The sequence below is a fragment of the Rattus norvegicus genome, chromosome 19 (genome assembly GCF_021556685.1).
Source record: "Rattus norvegicus strain SHRSP/BbbUtx chromosome 19, alternate assembly SHRSP_T2T, whole genome shotgun sequence".
NCBI classification, from domain to species: Eukaryota; Metazoa; Chordata; class Mammalia; order Rodentia; family Muridae; genus Rattus; species Rattus norvegicus.
The window spans coordinates 10,075,174-10,099,495 of record NC_141552.1 but is presented as its reverse complement, the minus strand read 5'-3'; the positions used below and the strand labels follow the sequence as shown (position 1 = coordinate 10,099,495).

General features: G+C 54.1%; 1 protein-coding gene across 15 annotated transcripts in view; it reads left to right on the top strand.

Moving 5' to 3' along the window:
- Positions 1-1,264: 1,264 nt before the first annotated feature.
- The window catches only part of Adgrg1 (adhesion G protein-coupled receptor G1), a 37,078-nt gene continuing 14,020 nt past the window's right edge, over positions 1,265-24,322 (top strand). Inside the window, exons 1-3 of one of the 15 annotated variants that reach the window (XM_087593948.1) lie at positions 1,459-1,547; positions 8,262-8,352; positions 11,730-11,792. In XM_087593948.1, the coding sequence (XP_087450074.1) occupies positions 8,343-8,352; positions 11,730-11,792 (73 nt within the window). In that variant the 5' untranslated portion in view covers positions 1,459-1,547; positions 8,262-8,342. 15 annotated transcript variants of the gene reach the window in all.

Sequence of the window (24,322 nt, the reverse complement as noted above, 5' to 3'; positions counted from 1 at the left end):
AGAGCTGTTGCCAGTAAGCAGGTGCTGGCATCATCTTGGGACTGATGCTCCCTTTCGAGATCCTTCTCCTCTGTGGTCTCGTCTCCGCCTTTGGGTCCTTCATTCAGCTGCACGGCCGGCCGTGAGCAACCTTCTCCTCCTCATCCCTTAAGTCAGAATCACCGACCCCTCCGCCTTTGCCCTTCTGTCCACCAGAATGCTCTTTTCTAGGTACTCCAAAGGCTACCTGCTTGGATGCTGTCTGTATTCAAGCATCATCTCCCACTGAGAATCTAACACTGCTCCCCTCACCGGTATTTTCCTCCCCATTACTCTTACTAGAGCTCTGGGTAGATTATCGTTTATCCATTTGTCATCTGTAGCCCTGCAGCTCTGAGAGGGCAGGTGTGTGGCTCGTAGCTGTCTCTCCTATGCCCAGCACAGTGCCTGGGTCACAGTAGGTTTTCTACAAACGTGATGGAATCCATCCTCTGGTCCATCTGTCCATCCACCTATCCATCCATCTTCTTTTCTTATCCACTCACTAGTCTTTCCTGTAGAACGGACCTTATTCTGGGTCTGCTGTGGTAACTGCTGGGGTTCATAGACAAGAAAAACAGAGGGATTGATCTGAGGCTCAAGAAACAAAATGGACTGAGGGTGGGGGTGTTTCCAAGGTAAATCCTACAGGAGGGACACCTCAGCCCACAGCCGTGATTGATATCTCTTGTTCAGAGGATCCGCTTCTGTTTGGATTGGCTTCCTGAGGGAAGTATGGCTCAGCTAGCAGGTTTCTATGTAGGGAGCTGGTTGTGCATCAGAAGAACCCACACACACACCGCCCCCCTGATACTGGTACTGATTGCAAGAACTTGAAAAAGAGGTGGGTGGCAGTGTCTGAGGGAATTGCATCCACAGGGCCTCTCCATTGCAGGGTGGAGCTTGCCTGGACTTCTCCCCTTGGCATCCTCCCAAGATACCTAGGGCAGCTGCCACCACCCATCCCTAGCAAAAAAGCTCCGTCCCTGTCCCCTCACCCTCTGCCTGCTCTGGTTCCGCCTTAGACCAGCAGGGCATTTTGAGAACCCCACCCGCAGTCCCGGAGCCCTCCTGCATCCAGCCTGTGGCTGAGTTTGTATTGCGCTGTAGACAGGATAAGGGGCAGGATTCAGGTGGGGCCCCAGCTCGGAAGAGGGTGGAGAAGCCACAAAGGGCTGGCAGTTTGCAGGTGTGTGTGGGCGTGGCAGCATGCCTCCCACAGCCCGAAAGGGTCTCTGAAGCGCCGAGACCGTGTGATCCCAGCCTCCCACAAGGCAGCTCTTACTAACCAGGGAAGAGATGCCAAAAGTCCACGGAGGCTGAAGACCCTGTAAAGCTTCGCCAGAAAACCTAGGAGTGTTCGAGGGCACTTGGCACCGGAAGCTAGACCTGTAGGCGGAGCCTCACCTGGGTTGAGTTCACAGCTGCCTAGACAGGCTCAGACTAGGTGCTGGGCACCTGGAAGGAGGAGGCAGAGGCACCAGCAGTAAAGCCTATCTATCAACAGAAGGGCCTGCCTAGGCTTGGAGGTAAGACGCTGCTGTTAGTTAGACTGGGAGACGGAGGTAAGAGAGGGCTGCGGGTATGGCGTGGCTCGGCCCGCTTGACCTTGGTCTCAGGTGCAGCGCAGTGCTTGGGGGTTCTTGTGAGTGGGCTGGATCATGTCTCCCAGGCAACGACTAAGTTAGAGGTTCTAGCTGTTCCTAGGATACTCCTTGCTGCGCAGAGTGTGGGCTGGGCATGCTCAAGAGACGCCAATGGGGCACGTTGGCTGAATGTGAGGTGTGTCCCTCTTTGCCCAGAAGGGCACCATTGCCATGAGGGCCAGAGTGAAGCTTGGGCCCTGGCGTGTGGATGAAGACTGGCGGACATGAACCCCATTTTCCTCTTCGTTCCTAATGCTCCCCAAGTAGTTTCCTCCTGAGATCCGCGGGGGAACCGGTTTAGCAGCAGCTCACCCTGGTTGTTTGACTTCTGAGGAGGAAGAGGGGGCAGGCAACCTTTCCTGGTAAGCCAGCAAAAGGGCAGGGCTCACGGAGTTCTGTCTCTGCTGCTGCCAGCCACAGGTCCCCTTGCCTGTCAGCCCAGGTTTGTCCCCATCTGCAAGGGTCCTACCAACTGCTTCCCCACATGGTGGCCCCAAAAATGCATCTGCACCGGAAGGAAAAGTTCAGGCTTGCTGTGGTCTCGGCGGGACCCTGGCATTCCTTCCAACTGGATCCATGACCCTAGCTGTACCGTGACGGAGGTAGACAGGGCCCCAGATGTCAAATCAAATATTGCTTCTAAAGCCCCAGTGCCCAGCCCCCAGCCCTAGCTCATGGCCCCCACCCAACCAGACAAAGGTGGGCGGCTGGCGCCGCTGCTTTGCCTCTGCCAGTCTGGCTCCCTGAGGCGTGTGGGCTGCACGGTGGGTCCCTGCTAATGAGCATCTGATATCACTCCATTATGCCGCCTGCGCCACCTGCACCCCAGCACTTAATGGGAGACACGGGGGGGGGGGTTCCCTGGCTGCTGGGCAGAGGGGCATGCAGAAGGCAGGAGGTGTTGGGGGCGGGTCTCCTGGGGTTGGGGTTGGGAATGCTCTGCGGGATTTCTGCAAAGTACTTAGGATTCCAGCTCTTTATTGTATCAAAAGAGAAGCGCTGGAGATGGATGGGGCGTAATCTCCACGCTAGGGTAACTGAGGCAGATCCATTTTGAGTTCCAGGCCAACCTGGGCTACATGGAGAGACGATATCTTGAAAGAAAGGGGGAGGGAAAAGGGAAGGAGGTGGTGGCAGCCTACTGGGATTTCAGGTGAGGAAATGAGTGTCTTTGTGACTGTCCAAGTGAGTCTCCCCGAGCCAACCTCTCACAAAGTATCTGTGCTTGTCTGTATGGGGAAGGGGGTGTGGGTGCACATGAGGACACAGCCAACATTCCGGTCCTGGAGACTGGCAGTGAGTGACCTGGCATAGTGCTCTCCTCAAGACGGAGCATGCCTTACCCATCCTTTCTATGGGCAAGACATCCTTTCTACGTCTTGAGCGTAGTCACTCACCCTCTCTGGGGGCTTCCTTTGCCTGCCTTGGCACAGATACTGCAATGCCTCTCTGCTTGATCAGAGACAGCTGAACCAGTTCTGGTGCCTGAGCAGCTGCCACTCAACCTCAGGACAGGACCCGGGGAGGGGCAGCATAGCCTGGGTACGAGTGTGGAACAGTTGGCAGCCGCTGACATGGCCTTTTTGGGGAATGCTGGTCACCTCAGACCAGGTCCAACGCTCTAGCTGAGGCAGGGTGGCCCCTGCGGAGGGTCGAAGTCCCTCTGTTCCTGCACACTGGAGCCATTTTAAGAGCAGACTCACAGAGGTAGGGAGGTAACTCAGTTGGCAACATGCTTGCTGCGGAAGCTGGAGGGCCTGAGTTCGGATTCTCCAGCACCACAGTCCCAAGCTTGGTAGTTTGTGCCTGCATCCCAGAGAGGCAGAGACAGGAGGAGCTCCAGGCTTGCTGTCCAGCAAGTCTAGCTGAATCAGAGAGCTCCAGGTTCCATGAGAGACTCTGTCTCAAAAAGTAATTTGAAGGGCCAGCAAGGCGTTTAGCTAAAGGGCTTTCCTTCAAGTCTGATGACTTGAGTTAGATCTCTGGATCCCGCATGAGGCAAGGAGAGAAGCAACTTCTGTGAGTTATCTTTTGACCTCCACATGCATGTCGTGGCACTGTTATCTGCACATGTTACACACACACATAAAACTCCTAAAACATCTAACACATAAGATGGAGAGTGATGGAGGAAGACGCACACTGGTGTTGACCTCTGACCTCCACACACATGTGCACATAAACATGCACACACATATATATTTCAACACATGCTCAAGAGCAAACCCAGTGGTCAGGAGGGTGCCATACCCATTTTACACATGAGGACACTGAGGCATGCAAAGATCAAAGCCCAGCAGCTTGATGCTAGACTCCCACAGCAGTTATGGAGAGCTTTGGGGCAATTCTGGAAGGAACCAAAGCAGCCAGGAGAGTGGTTTGGAGCCTCAGTCAGTGGCTCCCCTGTGCCAGGCTGCTTCTGAGCAGAGTATAGGTCAGAGAGTTATGTCCTGAAGAGGCAGAGCAGGGAACCTCATCATGACAACCTGGGCTGCAGAGGGAACCTATGTTAAGAGATGGGTAGGGTCTCCCTGGAGGACTCTAGGTCTCTGGATCCTGAAGGACAGGCCCAAACTAACAGACTTAGGACAGGATTCGTGAGGGCTTGTTCAAGGTGCTCACCTTAGCCCTGAGCTCAGGGGCTTCTGAATGCTAAGAGGCAGGGGCACAGCCAATTTGACTCTCTGAGCAAGATCTAGCTGGTTCCAGCTCTCCTGCTGGCGGGCTCTTGGTGTGGGGGTTGCTAAGGTGAGGGTCAGACATTCTGTCATGCCACCACACGAACAGGAGGCTCTTAGCCAGTTTTGCCTAGCCTCGGGTAGTTGGGCACCCAGGCATGCCCACCTCTCATGGCAGCCAGTGGGGGTGGCCTTGGAGGCAGCCAGCATGAACTTGGCTAGGGAACAAGACACTGGATTGGCTTCTTCCCAGCAGGCAGGAACGAGGTTCGCACAGAGAGAAAGGTCATGTGACCATGCTAGGGACCAAGGCCACTTCTTGTTGGCATTTGATCAAACATCCCTGGGACCAGAAAGAGAGACCTGGGGGTGGGGGTGGGGGAGTGTCTCCCCAGACCACAACCCTAGGGCTTAGGAAATCTGAGAGGCAGGTAAATGTAAACGGGCCACCCAGCTTAACTCCATCCCCAAGGACCTAGAGTGGACTCCCAATAAGGTCTCAGAAAATAGGCAAACTTGACTTGGGCAGACTCAACTCGCATCCTCTCCTGGCCTTTATTCCACTTTATCTGGTATGATATCCTTGAACCCCAAGCCTAGGCTTGAATCCTGGTGAGGCTTAACCCACCTTAATGGCTGAGAGAGGCCCCTGTTTCCTTTCCTCTGGACCAGCCATATTTTCATACTTCTCCCCGGCTAGGGGAAGGGGAGACCCCCCCAGTGGGGAAGGCTGTCCTGGGCACTAGCACACAGCTGCCTTTGTAAGGGTGACTGAGTCACATGGACACCCCCATCCTTGCTGGACCCTGGGGCGATGTGACGCGAGGTGGCTTTATCATGGGGCTGTGGCTTCCCCCACGCTTTCGGGCAGGAGCCTTTCCCACGGGAATGAAGGGAGCGGGGAGGTGGCTGGGAGCACAGCCCTAGCACATCTGCATTACTGGCTACAGGATCGTGGGGGTGGCTTTGGGAAGGTCGCTTTTCTGTGCCTCAGTTTCCATCTCTGATAAACGCACCAGGCATTCCTGTTGTAGAGAAGCCCTTGTGTTCATGTTAGCATCAATGTGCTGGGTATTACGCTCTAAAACATACAGGGACACTGAGCTTGCAAGAGAAGCCTGTACTTGAGCTCTTTCTGTAGAGTTAAAAACCCACCTCTGACCAGGCAGTGTGTTTCCAGGCTTTTTGTCAAGGCTGGACTCAGCTCATTCCTCTTGACAAGGCTGGCTGTGTAACCCGTTCTATTAGGCAGGTTAGAGAGAGATTGAGGCCTGAAGGTCCCTTGAAGTTGTACCAGCCACATACTCCATGGGGCAGTAGCCCCAGCAAGCAGCCCTCCCTGTTGCTTTCTCTTTTTTTCTTTCTTTCTTTTTTTTTTTTTTCCTGAAGCTGGGGACCGAACCCAGGGCCTTGCGTTTGCTAGGCAAGCACTCTACCACTGAGCTAAATCCCCAACCCCTCCCTGTTGCTTTCTAATCCATAGCCATGGGTTCCTGTGTCCCTGAAGAGCTCTCCTTGGTGCCCAGAGAGCAGGTGCTAATATTTTGTCTTCGCCTAACAGCGAAGGGGTAGCTGGGTAGAGATGCTTGCCCAAGTCACCATCTGGCAGAGGAGTCTGCTGTAGCCAGTTGGCCAGGGGTCCGCATCAGTATTCTCTCTTCCATTTCTTATAAAGAAGGGGCAACTGTCAGCTTCCTGTGCTCCCCACCCCATGCTGACTCTGTCACCAGCCTGTAGTCCCACAGCCCTCCCTGTGGAGCCCTTTTCTAGCTGAGTCCTGGCCTGGTGCTTCTAGTAGCCATGGGAACCAGAGAGGACATGTGGTTCCCTAATGCTACAGATCCACTCTGCATTAGGGTAGCCTTTTCTCGCCGTCTCCCAGATTTGCACCCTACTCCTGACATGTATACATGTCAGGGATGCTTTTGATACCTCCCCTTTCCCTGTTTGGCTTTCCTCAGCCTTGTTTGTCTCAGACTTTGGATACAAGACTTTACCCCAGCTTTTCTCTGTCTCTATCTTCAAGACACGGCCTGAGCTCAGCCACTTGTCCACACCTCACGTCATACCCACCCAGTTTAAGAGGAGAGCCAGGCCAAAAGGATAACCACCTGGGAATTCTGTTAAATTTTAGGTTCTTATGAGACAGATCTGGGGCATATCTGAAATCTGAGGTTTCTGGCAATTTTTCATAACTTGAGCCCTGAGCACAATCCTTCCTGTGAGAGTGGATTTTTTTTCAAAATCTTCCATTATCTGGATCCATTTCCTTCAAATGGCTCTCCCTACCTCTCCACCCCTGTTGCTGTTACCCCTAGCAGTTTCTTCTGAAGGTCTCTTTTTCTTGAACTTCCTAACTTCTCCAATATTCGGCTGGGCTCGGGAGCCATTTGGTCCACACCCAGCCTTTGGAGGGTGTGGCTGAGAGCCCCTTGCTTTCTCTGTACACGGTCCTGCTCTGTATGGTGGAGACATGGTGGAGATGTTGAGGCTAAGGGCCTGTACCTGCTGGATGTTTGCTGAGAGCCCGAGAGCCAGCTGCATCTCACGGAGTGGTGGTGGTGTGCAGTGGACCACTGGGCGCCTGCTTGCCACCTCTACTTCCCCAGCTGTGAGACCTTGAAGAAGTTAACTACCTTCCCTGAGCATCATCCCCCCCCCCCCTACTCCCTTGCCCCTCTTCCTTCTTCATTACCACATTCCTGGAGAATTCCTTCGGACTCATTAATTGTCTGGGCAGGGGCTGGGAAGCAGGGAGGAGGCAGAGGGAAGTCTGCAATGCCGAGCTGCAAGGCCTGCTATTTTGTTACGGCCATTAGTGTTATTGTTGCCACTTGCCCTCATTAGGTTGTGAAATCCTCTCCGGTGCTTCATTTTGCTCACACAGTATGGGGTATGGGAGAGCAAAGTCCGGAGGCTTCACTCTGGAGGGCCATGTTTATCCAAAACACTCCCCCTGCCACCCACTTCCCTCCCTTCCCCCAACCCCCTGGGCTGTGCAGGACCAGTGAACCTCAGCGGTGGATGGTACATCTAACAGACAGCAGCCAGAGTAGGCATGATGGGGTTGGCTCACTCCCAAATTGTTCTTTCTGAGGTTTTGGAATGACTCTTTACCTGGGCCTCAGTTTCCCATTTGGCTCAGCTGATAGACAGGCTATTTCCGGAAGTCCCTGGGGTCTCAGGGTCCAGGATGTGAGTTTTGAAAGGTTGAGACTGAGGTCTGGCTCCCTGCTGGGAAGACACTCAGAGACATGGGTCAGCAGTCAGCCATATGTGGCCTCCAGCCAGGCGGCCTGACACCCCCTTCCTCTTGGAGTGCTTTCCGCTCTGCCAGTCAGCGCTGGCTCTGCCTGCTGCCACGGAGGTTAGACTGTCCTTCAGGAAGGGATAGTTGTTGGCTGGGCCTGGAGGAAGGGGCAGCATCCGAGTGGCCTGTTGCCATGGCAAACTGGCTTTTTTGAAAGAACTTCAGGGGAGCAGCCCCCAGGGACTCAATAGTGTGTGTGTGTGTGTGTGTGTGTGTGTGTGTGTGTGTGTGTACACACTCATCCCAGCTCATACCCATTTTTGAAACTGTCACCAGGGTGCTGGGATGATGAGAGGAGAGACCCTGGTCCCCACTTGCCAGGCCTGAGTCATGGGCATCCCCCAAGGTCCCCGCCTCACCTCCGTCAGCCCTGCCTCCCTCTGAGAAAGCCATGACTCACAGTTCGCCAGTCATCTCATCGCCAGCCTGAAGGGAGGAGCCGAGCAAGAGCAGGGGGGTGTCCCGGCCCTCCCCCGGTCCTCCGGTTCTCCCGGCTCCACACAGGCTGCCGCCTGGTCTCTACTATGGGAAAGGGGGCTGCCGGCTGGTAGGAGCCTTCCCCCCACCCCAGCCAGTGCACTTGCTAGCTCTCGCTCACACTCTTACCAGAGACTTAGACTGGAAGAATCAGCGTTGGAGGTGAATCCTGAAAGGTGGTCCAGCTGCCTGGCTCCTTCCAGAACCCGCTGCATGGCACCAGGTACAGGACTAAGGGGGTGGCCAGTAGGTGGGAGGAGATGGGAGGGCATGTGGCTGCTAAGCAGAAAGTGTAGAATGTAAAGGGACCTTGGGGGGCTTTAGTACACTGCAGGGGTAGAGATGTGTGTAAACCGAGAGGTGCCTGGAAACAGAATGGGGCCAGAAGGAACAGAACTTTTGAAACTATTAGTTGTTGGGCACTGGGGAAGCCAAGTCCCTATTGGTGTGGCACAATCTTGAGCCCACAGTGTGTTGGCAATGCTCTGTGCCTTTTGATTGACTAGCTGTTCTCAGCCTTAGGCTGTGGCGTTCATCTGTAATCCCAGTGTTTGGGGAGGTAGAGGTAGAAGGCGTTCAAGTTCAAGGCCTGTCTGGGCTATGAAGAAGCCCCGTGGGAGTAGGGAGACTCTGAGTGGGCAGGCAGCTTGTCTGAGCTCACACAGCAAGTCCAGAGATGGGGACCCGGGCTCCGGAAGAGGGCACTGTGGTAGACTGAGCCTGGTGCCCCTGACAGTAGCCTCCCCTCTAGATTCCCTTAGGGACAGGAAAGGGGCCCCTAGAGAACCAGGGCAGTCTAACAACTTTTGACCAAGGAACGAAGGCACAGCACAGCGTTGGTCTGAGCAGGAGGCACCTGGAGCGAGAGTCCTGGGAAGGGAGGCCAAGAGCTCCTTACCCACTAACCACAAGTCCTTAGGGCCCCCAGCTGCTTGGGCCTGATAGGACCTCAATCCCCTTCCCCTGGTGTAGGAAATGGGGGGAGGGTTCCTGTCTTCCCTACTCTCCAACCAGCCATCTGTGTGTGGTGCCCGTTAGGGCCCCCAAGGGGCTCATTTTACTGAGAGGGGTGGGTTGAGTAGAGGCAGAACCCCTCTTCTCCCTTCCCCCCAAGGGAGGTTGCTGATCTTAAGCATTAAGTGCCTACTGTGTGCTGTGCCTACTGTGTGCTGTGCCTACTGTGTGCTGTGCCTACTGTGCGCTGACTGTTCTCCCTATTGCACAGTGAGCAACGAGGCAAAGAAAGTCACTTGGAACTTGCAGGGGGCTCCCTCCCTCCAGCTCCTCCTCCCAGGAGTCAGAAAGAACAAGCTTTGGTCACTGGGAGCTGCATGCTGCCAAGGGGTCCCCAGAGCGCAGGCCGGTCCTGGTGTGGGCTTCCCTGCCCTGTTCAGAGTCTGTACTAGCTTTTGGGGCCAGACTTTCATCTCCTTTTGCTATTAGGGGACCAGGAAACTTGAGATGCATCCCAACTTGGTCAAAGTCACTCTAACTGGTCTCTCTTTGGGTTGCATGGGGGTGACCCTAGCCACTGTGCTCCGTGGGCTGAGGACTTGGCTTCTAGAGACCTGGGCAGGGGGATCCTGTCTTCTGGTATGATCTTTGGTTAGGAGGTTGTCCTCCTATTCAGCTTGTAAGTGGCATCACCATCCTGTCAGGGACAGGCTGGTGAGGAGGTCTGATTGCAGAGGAGGGAGGAGATGGCAGGAACTCTGGGACTGTGAGAAAGAAGGGGTGTCTGGCCCTAAACTGGGCAGAAGGGAAGAGGGAGGGAGGGGCAGTGTCCGGGCATAGATGGTTGGAATGTCCATGGCAGAGAATATAATATGGGGAGAATTTGGGGGGAACAATGAAAGCTCAGAGGCATGGGGCCAGCCACAGAACTGCAGCTTGATATGGGCCACTTTGGCATACTTCTTGTCACGACAGAGGTTTCAGAATGCTGTGCTGTGGGAAGCAATGGTGAGAGGACCGGTCAGCAGGGTGGGCAGGACAGAATGAATGCTGTGTCTCTGATCCGCCTGCTCAGTCCCTGACAGCTCAGCCCCTAGCTGCTCATCGAGCCTCAGGCTTAGAGGATGGCTTCCTGGTTAAGGGAAAAGAAGTAGAAGTGATAGTTCAACCACGAGAAGGGAAAAGAAGAGAGCGGACGGAGTTATGATGTGTTCTGCGGGGATGGCCTGCTTATCAGGATCCTGCATAGACAAGAAAGAGACATGGACAGGACGGCCGTGAAGGGCCCCCCGTGGGCGATCTCCTCTCCAGTGGACGCCGAGCTCTCACTGGGATTCAGGATGCAGGATGAGCTTCTAGTCAGTAGGGGAAGGGTCAGGGCCCCGATAAGGATGGTAGAGGTGCTGTTGGGGAGGTTGGGGGATGTATGACAACACACAGGACCCAAACCTCAGTGTTGCACCCTCCCCCTCGGGGTGGAGGTCCTCAGAGTGGCCCTACTTTCTGACTCACATCAGATGGGGGCATCATGTGAGTCCACCCGGCAGCCGAGGGTGACCAGCCTCCAGGGACCTGGCAGATGGCAAGTAGAGGGGGTAGGGCAGGGCTGGCACAAAGGGGCCTCTCAAATGCAGTGGGTGGAGCACTGGCAAGCCATCCCTTGCTCGGCTGAGAGCTTGTCCCTGCTCCAGGCTCTGGACCTCCAGCCCCATCTGGAGTTGCTGGGGGCCCCTGGGGAGCCTGGAGATTCTGAGAGCAGGCCTGAGCTGCCAACGAGAGGGACTTAGGTTTGCCCGCTGCTAATCACTGGCCTGCCTGGCATGAAGTGGTCTGAGGCCATGTGCTCTGAATTCTCCAGGTTCCTTGGAAGCCCAGCCTGGACTAGAACAATCCTGAACCTTCCATGATGGGCTCAGTGCTTGCTTAAAGACAAAGAACGGGAGTGAGGTGGCTTCCCTGGTGAGGGATTCAAATCTTTGGGGCTCCGTGTCTCAATTGTTTTCTGCCTCTCTGGTGAGGCAAGGAGGTCCTTGTCTGGGTCCTAAGCTGGTTGTAGGAGGGCATTGCCCATGCCCTGCCACTGGCAAGCCCATTCATTTGGTGATGGAATTCAGGCAGACTTGCTCAAAGAGAACTTGGCTATACCCCCTCCTGGTTGTGTGGATTTGGGCATGTGCCTGTGTCCTCATCTTTAACCGTATCTTCAGGGGGCCGGTCCGAGCACCACAGAGTTAACATGAAAACATTCAGAATAATAGCTCTTGAACCATGGGGAGTTTGCATTCGTCTTTCTGGCTCCCGTTGGATGGATAGGCATACCGAAGTCAGTCATCACCTTCTTATCTCCAAGGCCTGTGGGGGAGCAGGACACTGGAAAGAGTCAGCTTGCCCCCGACTAGTCTGATCTGTGTCGGCAGCAAGGCTAGCATGATTGGGCACCAGGCTCCTGGGCTGGCACTGCCCTCGGTGGTGTTTGGAGTACAATTCCAGGCAGGCAGAGATAAGAGCTTAGTGCTGAGAAGCTGGACCATGTTTCTGTGGCTAATAACTTCAGCCTGCTTCCCCATTTCAGGGCCACTTTGACTCCAAAATGATAAGGTGGGAAACTGTCCTTACTGCCTCTTCATCCCACCCTTCTGTCCCCAGGCCTCTGCCCACCTCCTTCTAGTGATACCTGCCTGGATTCTCAGTTCCTGTGGCAGAAAGTGGGTGAGCACCAGAGACTCATGTGATACTGCCAAAAGTCGGTTTCTCTGGACCTCGGCTTTCCTGCCTGCGAGGGGAAAGAACCAGACCTGCCTCTCGTAAGCTTTGTTGCTAGAACAGAGGGCAACACGGGCTACAAATGTATAGTCAGCCCGCTGCACTTCTGGGAGTCCTCAGTAGGCCCCGCTCGGCTACTCAGGGTGTTTGACTCTCAACTAAGTTCAGATCCTGGAAGGGTAACCTTGAGCAACTGGCGCTGGCCTCTCCTCCCCTCCCTCTGCTGTCCTGTCCTCCCGCTACTGTCCCCTTTCCTCTTCTCCTCCCCTCCTCTTCAATCTTACTCTTCCTTTTTTGCTTTTTGACACAGGGTATAACTGTGTAGCCCAGGCTGGCCTCAAACTCGTGGTCTCACCTCAGCCTCCCAAGTGCTGAGATTACGATCAGGAGCTGCCTCGTCTGGCCAGTAACTTCCTTGCTCTGAGTCTCATCTGCAGTAAGGCGAGGATGAAGGCACTTGAATCTCCAAGAGGCGCCGTGGGGAGCGAAGGATTCCCTTAGCCACATGTTGCTAAGGCTCAGGAGAAGTAGGCTTCACCCTAATCTGCCCCAGACCTTCTCTATCGCCCACTTTGGCAGTGCCGTAGCATAGATCAGGTAGGTGGTTAGGAGTGTGGGCTCTGGGTCTGCCTGGCTCCATTTCAGCGCCTGCAGCTGTGTGAATTTGGATGGGTGCGTTAACCACCCTGCCCCCACCCCGGTTTCCTTTAGTTCTAAAGCAAGAGTAACAATGGCATCTTGAGAGCCATGAGACATTAAGTGCTTCCTTCCCAGTTCTCTTAAGTGCTTTGCCGTTAGTGGTACCATTCTGGAACCTTCTCTGGGGGAGCGGCAGCAAGTTTATCCCAGAGAAACGGTCTGCCCTTTGTCAAGATGTCACGTTATCAGGAAGGCTTCAATCGATAGGTAGCCCATACCCTCAGATATTCCACTGACAGGGTCTTGGTTGGCTGCTCTGAGGATCGTCCTGTCTGGGACTTCATCCTGCCTCCTAAGGCCTGGGGCCATACTGCCAGACTCTTGTCTGCTGGGTATCACTTGAAAGACAATCAGTTTTATTCAAGAGCCACTCCTCTTCCTCAGAGTTGTTTCTGGGGTCCTTGGGTGCACAGACGCTCTTGTCTGGGGAGGGCTGCAGTAAGATGGTGGACGGACAGACTACACATGATGAGTAGTCTTTGCCATCTACCGTGTCTACTGTGTCTTCCTTTTCTCAGGAGAAGGACACTGTAGACCTTGACCTTGTAGAACTCCCATGGCCCTTTAGACAGATGTTGCTTGTCTGCAAGAGAAATCTCTCAGTAGATGGTGGCTTGCGTTCATCACTCCCAGGTGCTCAGTAGTGGCGGGAGGGCAGCCCATTTTGACACTGACTTAGGGTCACCAGGTCTCCTAGGTTCTGCAGTCTTCAAGAGAGATGACCTCACAGTTAGTATTACAGTCAGTCATTTAGCTGAGGCTTCTCTCTAGAATTTCAAGTGCAGGGAAAGACATGGAAGGTGCACTTGCGAAAGGCACAGCAAGGGGAGGTGACCTTTAGGCATGGCCTGCTGTTAGATTATGGCCTGTTTGGCCACCGTCCTGGATTCAGAGAAGATGCCTGGGTTCCAGCCAGGCTGGGGACCTAAGTAGCATTCCATAGTCACTCTCTTTTGTACTAAGTTCCCTTGGTCCCTAAGGCCTGGGTTGGGTGGCCATTGCCAGCTGAGTCCAGTTCTTGGCGTATAGTTTTATTTCTGGAAGCCTGGGTTTCTAACCTTGAGGTAGGTGACAGGTGTCAAGACCCACCTGTTTTGATGTGACATATGTGAGGGGTGGACCTTAGACATTGGTCAGGACAGCTGAGTCATTCTGAGCCTGAGCCCGATTCCTGTCTGTTGTATCATCATCTGGGCACATGCCAAGTGGCTTGGGTTTGACCAATAGTCTGGCACTGTGGCCTCCACACTGCTGCTCAAAACCCTCATTCTGTCTTTGGTATTTCTGGTCCTCCAAGGCTGAAATTTCCAATCCATGTTTCAGAGATGGTGAAGGTTCTTGGACAGTCCATGGTGGCAGGGACCTGGACTCTGGTCACTTGCCTGGGATCAGTCTTGCTCCCATGTGGTCACCACGGTTGTTCCCACTGGAGGTAGTTAACTTTCTGTTCTTGTATTCAAGTTGGTCAGAGAAGATCTAGAAGCAGGGGCTGGAGAGATGGCTCAGTGGTTAGAGCACTGACTGCTCTTCCAAAGGTCCTGAGTTCAATTCCGAGCAACCACATGGTGTCTCACGACCATCTGTAATGAGATCTGAGGCCCTCTACTGGTGTGTCTGAAGACCGTGACCGTGTACACATATATAATAAATAAATTAAAAAAAAAATCTAGAAGGGACCTGGGGGATCATGAGGCTCTTCCTCACAATCTTTCCATCCACGAGCTTTCTCAACCCTGGGGGGATGACCCCAATGACCACATCCTTTAGTGTTGTCAAGTGTTACACAGTATGTGGGTAGTTCTAGTGCATCAGGTAATGTCTGTGAGTGACGTAATGCCCCCCCTACTGCTTTGATGGTCACTACACTGAGCTCCCCCATTGGTGCATCTCACTACATCTTCAGGGATGTTGTCTAAGCAGCATGTGAGGAGCTGGGAGTGACGGAGGTTGTTTTGTCAGGAAAGGCACGCAACCATATACAGGGTCTGCAGTCTCTTGATCATCGTCTATCCCTGAATCTGGGCAGGGTGTCCATGCTGCTGTTCCTCCTCCACAGCGCTGGCTGTATCACCTTGCTGGATGTGTGGGCAGTGGGCGGGGCAGTAAGGAGCCTTCTTGCCAGACTCCTGTAAGCTGTATTCCAGTTAGTAGATGAGCTTGCCCCAACCTCTTGGGATCCCTGCTGGTAGGGCCTGGTCTCTGAACCTGGCACAGGATGAGCCATCACCAGCCGTGATTGGGGAAGACACTTGGCCTGTCTCCCTAGACACCCCACTGTGGGTTTCAGCACAGCACTGTCTCTGTACTAAGGGGACCAGAGTTCAAAGCTGCAGTAAATGTGTTCTGTGAAGACAGTGGTGTTCACACAGCACATGTGTGTAGAGGGTTGGTCTGGTACAGTCCCTCAGCCGTGAGGCCTTGGGGTTGTGGTAAAACCTCTCTGGGTCTCCATCTCGATCGACCTCGGCCAAATGGCACGGGCAGCTAGCACTCCGCCCTGTGGTGCTGCCCACACAAGGGTGGTGTGCTGCAAGAGTGCAGTGGAGACGGACGAAGGAGTCACAGACTGGATTGGGATCCAGTTTTACCAGCTCCATGGCCCTAGGCATGTTCCTTCCCAAGCCTGCTTCCTCTGCTGTGAGATTGGAAAGAAAATCCCTCCTCACAGGTGACAGTGGAGGTGTGGGGTGCACGTCACAGAGCTCACAGGCATGCGGTCCCTGCTGCACCCTAACTCTGTTCTGTGTGCCTAATCCTAGTCTTGGGGAGGCACCCACTCTGGGCTCCTAAACCCCAGCATGCACTTCTTCCTGATCACCTCAGGTTTTCTGTAGGAAGCCAGCTCTACACACAGAATAATACTGTGACCCGACTTCCTAAGTGAAGCTTCTTCCTGGGTTCCTTTAATCCCACACCATAAGAGCAGGCCCTTGAGGGGTCCAGGCTGGTAACATTGCCTGAAAAGAAACCCAGAGTTCCATGTTTACGGGTGCTGGTGGGATTTTTGACGTCATGCAATCCAGAAGCCTTTGGAGTGGGGCCCCCTCTCACCCCGAAATGGGGTAGGAGTAAGAAAACCTAGGGGTGCTTCAGGGCTTCTCAGAGCTTTTGTTAGGCTGACATGCAGGCTGGAGTTTCTGACTCTCACAGCTCTCAGGCTGTGCATGGTTTGGGGGATCCCTGCACTGACCCAACACCCAGCAGACCAGCAGAGGGGCGTGCACTCCTCACCTAGTCAGAGGCTAGGGACAGCTCAGTGCCCTGGTCTTGAGCCTGGATCTACAGTATCAGGAACCAGCTGTTGGGGAGACAGAGCCTAGGGCCTGGCTTTGAGCCTCAATTCCTTTCATTTGCTTATGAGTTCAGCTAGCTGCCCTGAGCAGCTGCTGTGGCCCCACGCTGTGCCAGCTGGGGTGTCAGAGGCACTCAGACAGACAGACAGCTCAGTGGCTAAGAGACAACATTGCTCTAGCAGACTTTGGTTCCCATGTCAGGGAGCTCACGCTAGTCTACCCTTGACTCCAGACATAGAGATCTTATACCTCAAGCTTCCATAGCACCTGTGCTCATATGCACACGTGCGTGCGCACACACACACACACACACACACACACACACACACACACACGAGACAAACATGTACCTACATACAACAATAATAGCCTTAAAAAGAAAGAAGAAGAAGACAGAATATGCCACCAAAGAACAGCAAACAAGCTAATTGCAAGGCCACTTCAGAAATGACCTAGGGCCCTCAAAATAGAACAGGTCACTAGAGAGAGACACCGTGACGGACACAGAAGTCACTTTGAATTGGGGAGTCACAGATGGCATTTCAGGAGAGGGACGTTTGAATGAAGGCCCATAGAAGGCCAGTGGGTGGGGAGGTCTTAGAAAGTGCTCACAATGGTGGCGGGGGGGGTGGGGTGGTGGTGGTGAGGGTGGGGGAAGCATATGCAAAGGCCCTGGGGGGGATGCAACTGGACTTGGTGGGTGTGAGGAGGGCAGGGTGACAGGTGGAACCAGGGTCACACTCGTGTTGACAGCTCTATTACTCTGAGCCTCGGACATCCGATAGACATTTCTGATCCCCTCCTTCCCTCTGCTCAGAAGCTCAGTGAGGACAGAGATGGTTCTATACCAGGCCCCAGTTTCTGAGCAGTTGTTAGCAATGCCAGGCTTCTCATGGGTGAAGATAGGGAGGAAGCTCGGGGGCTGCAGAATGGGGATGTGTGGTCGTGCCCTGGTTTCTCGCCACAGCGAGTGAGTACCAAGTGTGTACTAAGGGTCTGGGTGCCCTCCCCCTGGGTTCTCAGAACCTCAGTGCCCCACCGGCTTCTTTGAGGTCTCAGGGTCCTTTGATCCAATATGGCTACCTTCCCAGCCAGTGGGTCTTGGAGCTCTGTCTGGAGGCAGAGGAAGGTGTCCCCACCCCCACCCCAGGACAGCAGCTCCTTTCTTTGCTTTCTTTTCCTCTTCCTCCAGACCCAAAATAGAGCCTGAATGGTCCCAGGCTCTGGCAATGAGACAATAGTGGCCTGCTGACCGAGGCAGCCTGCTGGCCTGGGTCCATGGGCTGGAGGCAGTGGGCTAGCATGCTCAGGGCTCCAAGCCCAGCTGCTTTTCCCAGGGCCCGTGCCAGTCCTTCCACCTGAGGCGTGGAATCTCCTAGAGTCAAAGGTGCTCTGAGGAAAGTCTTGCAGTGACTCAGGCTCATTAGAGGCCTGGGACCCTGTGCCTCAGCCTTCAGAGTCCCACTCGGTCCTTATCTGCTGCTGACTGGAGCTGGAGGCCTTTAGTTACCTCTCTGCTCTCACTCAAGTTTGGAGGTCAGAGGTGACCTCCTGGGATGAATATCTTCCCTTTTGACTCACTGGGTAGAAATGGGTCACAGAGCTAAGAGCTGTGCCCACTTAGAAAGGAGTGAGTGCCCTGTTTAAGGGGAGGGGACCAGACGGGATGAGATGGCTCATTAGAGTCTCAGAGATCTGCCTTTGAGTTTCATATCCTGCCCTTCCCAGCGAGGTAGCCTTGAGCAATCACAGCCTCTCTTCAGACTCTAGAGTCTTGGTTCAGCATGGGCTCAGAGTGGTAGAAATGAGTTTCTAAAACGCCCAGTGCTAGGTGCAAGGCCTCAGAAGCCTTGAATGTCCTGCTCTCTTCTTGGACAGGAAAAGAGAGCCCAGAAACTCCATCCATAGTCTGGGAGTGCCTGAAGAGAGATAAGCAGAAGGAGCCTCAGGCCTGGGCTGACTCACGAAGGGGACTCTGAGTGAGCCGAGGCAATCTGGGAAGGCTTCTAGGAGGAGGCAGACTCTTGGCCTTTTCAGGGAAGGATGGCATACACTCTGTTTACTGCAGCCAATGGTAGGGATTAGAGGGTAGGCCACCTGACTTGTGGCCAAGGCCATAGGGAGGCAGGCAGCAAGTGCCCTCCTCCAACAGGTACTCATTTGGTCAAGGGTCTTAACTCCCATCCTGTTCTAAAACCACACAGTCATTCTGGGGGTTAGAAGTTGTGGTACACATCTGAGAGCTCAGGACTCGAGGCTGAGGCAGGAGGATAGCAAATTCTCTCTCCTGTAACCTTGTATCTCCCCCCACCCATCTCCCCAGATGCTCACATTAGCTAATGGCGGTGTGTTGTCGGGGAACCCTAGGGAAGGACCGTCAGACATAGCTGGTCCTCTAAGGGGATACACACAGCATACTTGCCTGGACTACATCGCAAGTCCTTCCTTCCCTCATGCTTCTACCCTCCAAGGAAAAAATGTCATTGCTGACTGACTGGAAGAGTTTGTGCATAAATCTTCCATTCTGCTTCTCTAGAGAACTTGGGTGCTCCGGGGCTTTGGGGTCCCCTCAAGACAGATCCCTGATACTCTAGGACCTGCTCTCTCACATGTGAACCCAGTTTGTCCCTGCCAGCACCGGCCTAGCCTGGGGGGCCTTAGGATGAATGCGCTCATGCTTTGGTACAGACAAGTTAGAGAGCCCGCGCTCTAAGCCAGGCAGTGACGCAGTCCATGCAGCTGCCAACGGTTGCCAGGGGAACGGTTGCCAGGGGCTGCTGTCACCTGCGCCCCTTCCTCCCCCTTGGCGCTGGAGGCCCAGCTTCTCAGCCCAGCTTCCCGCCCGCCCCCTTTGTTTGGAGCGCTAGTAAGGGGGTGGTGACTGGGGGGCAGGCTTTCATGCGACCTTCAGCCCCCTATTCTAGGGGAAAGTGTCCCTTATTCCAGTATTCTGCTGCCTGCAAACAGGGAGTTTTCATCCAGTCACTCTAGCCTGGAGGAGAAAGCCAGGTAGACTCGCTCCTGCTTTTTCGGCTCTTTTTTCCTCCCTTCTCCTGCTTTCCACCATCTCCATTTCTTCTCCTTTCTTCGCTCTCTTTCCTGTAATCCTGCATCCTCTCCCTCCTCCCTCCTCTGACACTGACATGTAGCTAATGGGTGGTGGGTTTTCGGGACCCTGGAGGCCATCATAGCTGGCCCTCTAAGGGGACACGAACAGCCTGGAGAGCCATCAGGAAGTGGTTAGGGGCAGCCACACTCCCTCTCTCTCTAGCTGAACATTTTTGAGTCTCAGCTGTAGCCGGTAGCCGTGGTCACAGCATAGGTCTCAGAGAAGGGTGGTGAAGGTAGCTGGACAAGGAGAGCTGGTAACACCACAGCCTTGGGAAGAGCCAGGGAGGAGCCGAGATCCGAGATCCGTTGTTACCTGGTAAGTTCATGCAGACCTTTGAACTGGGGTCTTGCACAGAGGGCAGTGTGCTTAACCCAGGGAGACCATTTCATTGTGACTTCTAAAGAGACGCTCTCACTAGCCCGTAAGCTTTCTATTCAAGAGAGGGCCTCTTCTGGGGTTAGCCTATATTTCCACACAAGCTTCACTCTTCACTGTGTGACCCTAGCGGGTGACTTGACTTCCCTGGGGGCCACACATTCATCTGTTCAGTGGGTCATGGACTTTTTTCTCATGGGTTTTAAAAAGAAGATTAAATGTGTTAATGGTGGCTCAGGCCTGTAATCTGAACACTTGGGAGGCTGAGGCAGAAGAATTATAAGTCCATTGCCAGACTGGGCTACACAGAGAGACACTGTCTCAAAAGGCAAGCACGTAAATAAATGTATTAATTGCTCCAAGAGCTTTGAGTCCTGCCCTGCCTTTCTGAAGTATTTTATGGTATTGCTGTAGCTGTATTTTATGAGTGTAGCTGTATTACTGAAGGGGCAGGCACCTGCTTGTCACAGAGGAGCTGAGAGAACCTTTGTGTGCTCAGGGAGGGGGCCTCTGGTTAGTGCCTTGGATCCAGCCATAGTTGGGAGCTGCCTGGCTTTGTGTCCCTGAGCTGGCAGCGTCTGGGCCAGAAAGGAGGAGGAGAGAAAGGAGGTTTGGTAGCTGACCTTGGGAACAGAAAGATCCTACAGTCCACAGATGGGCATTCTGCCTGGTCCAGGGGAGCCCAGCGCAGCCCCCAGAAAGCCAGTGGTTGGCCTTGGGCAACTCAAGAAAGCAGATGGGGAAAGGGGAACTTTGAGGGGACGTGGAGACAGCTGTGGTCTGAAAGGGAAGAAAGTCTAGTCAGGGCCGTGTGTCTTCTTTGTCCCTCACTGCCACCTCAAAGGTAGGACTTTTCCTAATGCATGTACCCTAAATTGGCCAAGGATGGGGGTCATAGTCTCCCATTATAGAGGACAGGGGTCATAGTTGCCCATTGACCAAGTAGGAAACTGAGGCCCACTGAGAGGCAGACTAGCTCAAGATTCCCGGTTTAGGTGGCCTCTTTGTAACTGCTGCCACCTAACTCTGGGAGTCAGATGCTGGCCCCGTGTACCGATTCAAGAGGCTGTCCACAGTGGTTCATTGAATACAACTGTGTGACTGTGTACTAGACACTTGGCTTTGAACTGGCTTAGCGCACTCAGGGACAAGAAGCGACCAGGGCTGCACCAGAGTCCCTAGACTGCCCAAGCCTTAGCCTATACTGGGCTACCTATGGTATGACAGATGTGATTCCTCAGGGCATTACCCGTCCCTCTCCCATAGTTTCTCCAGTGGCCCCAAGATTCCTCGGGGCTTTGAGCATGTCCATCCCTAGACTCCCATTTTCCTCGCTTCCTCCAGTGTCTTAGTTGCTGGAGACTAGAACATGAGCCTAGCTGGCGAGGAGACTGCACGGCTGTAACGGACCGGATTGCTTTGGGTCAGGCACCACGCTGTCCTTTCCCCATGAGCTGCCGCTGTAGACAGAGGGAGGCAGGATCAGCCTGAATGCGCCTGGAAGTGTCTGAGATGGTGATGAGGGGCCCCGGGGAACACTGCAGCCTAAATGACTTCTGTGGCTCATCTCGTGCTAGCTAATAGCCTTGGGACAGCTCGGAAAACAAGGGGCGGGAGACAGTGTATGTGTGTGTGTGTGTGTGTGTGTGTGTGTGTGTGTGTGTGTGTGTGTGTGTGTGTGTGCACTGTTTCTACTTGTGGGGCTTATGAGAGGCTTTGTTATGCCAAGGCCCAAGAGAAAGTAGGGTCCAAAGGTCTCTCTAATCAGAGGATAAGTGGCAAGTTTTCCCACAGTAAGGCCAGGGAGAAAGGAGGAGGGAAGGGATGTAGTAGCCACAGTAGCTGAAACCATTGCTTTGAGGTCAGACGGGCTTGGTTTGAGTCATGGCACGACTCTAAGCCCTTTGCATCTAAAGTTCCCTGCCTTTGGACAAGCATTGTTTTAGAATTAGTCGGGGGTGAGTGGGCTAAGAGTTGAGACCCTGGGCCACTCTGGATGCTGCTGGTGCTGGCTCTGAGTGCCTCCTGGAGGGGACCTGGATTCCAGAGTCCCTTTCATTGTTCTGGATAGATCCCCACTGAGCCCCACACTTGGTGTGCTTCCTACTGGTCACCATGATGCTGTGAAGGAGGCAGAGGCCTGAGCCGAGGGGACCGTGGGTATGTTACAGGTTAGCGCTACAGAAGGACCTGTGGGTAAGGGCAGTTAAGGAAGTGACCAAGGCTAGCTCATTCCGGGCTTGGTGATGGTCCTTAACCTTCCTAGCCCCCTGCCCACCATGTGCATGCCTAGTTGCAGGAGCAAGAAGCTGCAGAATGAACAACTGCTGAGGCCTTGCAGTCTTTGTGCCCACAGGCCTTTTGCTGGGCTGGCACTCAATGCTCACAGCTCCTCTCCTTCAGTTTCCCTATGGGGCAGGGCTGGCAAGGGTATTACAGCTCGTGGATGTTGGCAGGAAAAATCACAAGAAGGTGAGTCCTGTGCTAGCTGTGCAGTCTTCTATAGCAAGGCTGGGCCTAGATGGTCCTATCTGGACCTATATGGTCCTATATAGTCCTATATGTTAGCCATGCTTGGTGTGGTAGTTCCAGCCTGTAATCCTGGTACCAGAGAGGCTGAGGCAGGGGGATTGCTGTGAGTTCAAGGCCAGCCTGGGCTAAGTGAGAGACAAACAAAAACAAACAAACAAGCAACACAGAAAGTGAGCTCTGCCCTAGCGGGTAAGACCTGGGAACCTGCCAGCCTCCAGGGCAGGTGCCAACTTGATTTTTATAATCTTGCAGTCTAGACAGATTCCTGAAGCCTGAAGTCACGATGTTGTCCTGTGACCCTGCTCTTCTCAGCGAGGGGTAGGTTCTGAGGGGTCAGCTTGCTTGGGTATCAGTCACCCAACTGTGGAGCGGGATCAGATGCAGGATGCAGGGCCCAGCATTCACAAGTGTGCGCAGAGGCTGGGGTTGTAGCCGAGTGAGCCCTGACTGAACGGGGAGGGGCAGCGCTGGTCCCCTGGGTCTGGTAAACACCTTTGAACGTGTGGCTGTGTGGTGTTTGCAAGTGAGGAGTTGTACTGATGAGCCAAGCCTGGAAGGTGTCAGAGGGAGGATCCCCTCAGCCCGGTGCCCACTCCCACTCTGAGCCTCCTCCTCCTCCTCTACAGAGACTGAGCCTTCCTCCCCTTCCTCCTCACCCGCTGCACACTGCAAATGCACACACCTGGGCTCGAGGACACACACACTAGCAGCTCTGCATGCTCATACTGGGAAGTCTCCTCTCGTCTCCCGCCCTCTCCCTGAGTCTCCATAGCTCTCAAGGAACACATTTTACAGCCCTCCCTGTGTTAAAAAGTAGCCCATGGTAAGCTGAGGCCTCTTCAGTCTCCCGAGATAGGCCCCAGGTCGGTCGCAGGAGTCTCAGACCTGGAAAACGGTTGGCTCCCTTGTCCCTTTATCTGGCTTTATCTCCATCTCTAGCTGTCCTGTGGGAGGCCCCTCAGATGACCAGCACCTTGCCAAATACTGGGGGACCATATGTCATGTCGTGCGGAAGGGACAGGGATCTGGAGAGCCAGGCTGCCCCTGTCTCTTATCCAGATTTTGTTCTTGCACAGCTGAGTAAATGCAGCAGACCCTTGTCAGGCTGCTGGGCACCATGTGTAGCCTGTCAATCACTGGATACCACCGAAGCCAGGCTCTCGGCCCCACCTGAGCTGTGGTGCAAGAACCCAGGCTATGTCCTTCAAAATATCTTTCCTGGGGTAGGTCCCAGTGCACTGCCAGTCTGGGGCACCTCTGATGAAGCCAGCCCTTGTCAGGGAGGCACAAAGGGCTGTGTATGGCTGGGAAGAAGTCGGGTACTCCTGGAGCCTTGGGCTTTGAGCAGCAGGTCAACAGTAGAAGTCTGTCATTCAGAGCCCAAGCACATATCCCAGCAAAGGCCTAAAGCTATGATAGATACCCTTGGGATAACTTGTAACCCTGGTGTGTATAAAGGGGTCCCCCTCACACGTGAGGCATCTGCCTGGGAAGGGTTAATCTAGAGCTCTCTTTGTTCCATTCAACTTCCACCTCCATCTAAGAGGAAATGGGTTTTCCAGGGACTGGTGGTGTCTAGGTGACGCAGGTCCACGTAGGCTGGCAGGGGAAGTGACTCAGGCCTTGGGAGCGAAAGTGAGCTCTAAGATTGCTGCTGCCCACCATGCCAGGCCCTTTCTCCAATAGCCAATCATGCTAGGAATGGTGGGGGCTCACACAGCCTTAGCCCTCACCTCTATCCTGGGGAATCCCTGGGGACCCTGTGATGTTGTCCATTGTGTGAGGTTGGCTCAGCGTGTCCTGTTCTCAGCATGTTTCCTGGAAGCCAAGGTCAAGAACAGCAGCCACCCTGAAAAGGGGTTGTCAGTCCAGCAACTTCTCTCTAGGCTGGACTTGGCTACCGTGTGCCTGTGACCCCCACAGCTCCTGCTTTTCTCTCTTCGGGTGACCCTGTGTACCTCAGGAGCTTTGGAGGAGAGGGCTTGGCAGCAGCCTTGTGTACGCTCGGGAGGGATGGCCTTTTACTGGCCTCAGTTTCCACATCTGTAAAATGGTAAGCCTGGAACAGTAGTCTCCAGATGCTGCTGCTACTATCGAGGTGGGGCTGCTAATCCACCTTCTCGGTAGCCATTGGCTCTGGCAGTGCTGTGGCATTTGGTAGCTGAGGTTGGTCTGCTTTGCTGTTCTCCATCTGCACAGGCTGAAGGTGGTCCCCAGGAAGTGGGCCTCTGCTTCTGAGATTTAGTTTCTAGAACACAGAGTTCCCTCATTTTGTCCAGGTGGCTAGCTGCAGGGACTGGGGTAACCAGATCTTAGGGTACCTGCAGGAGGCACTAGGGTCCCATCCTATGATCCTGCCCTTGCAGGTGTGAGCTGGGTGGCAGGTGCATATATATGGGTAGGCCTGGGAGGGGCTCAGACAGATATGTGCCGAATGGATAAATAGGACAGTACTCTTCCTGACC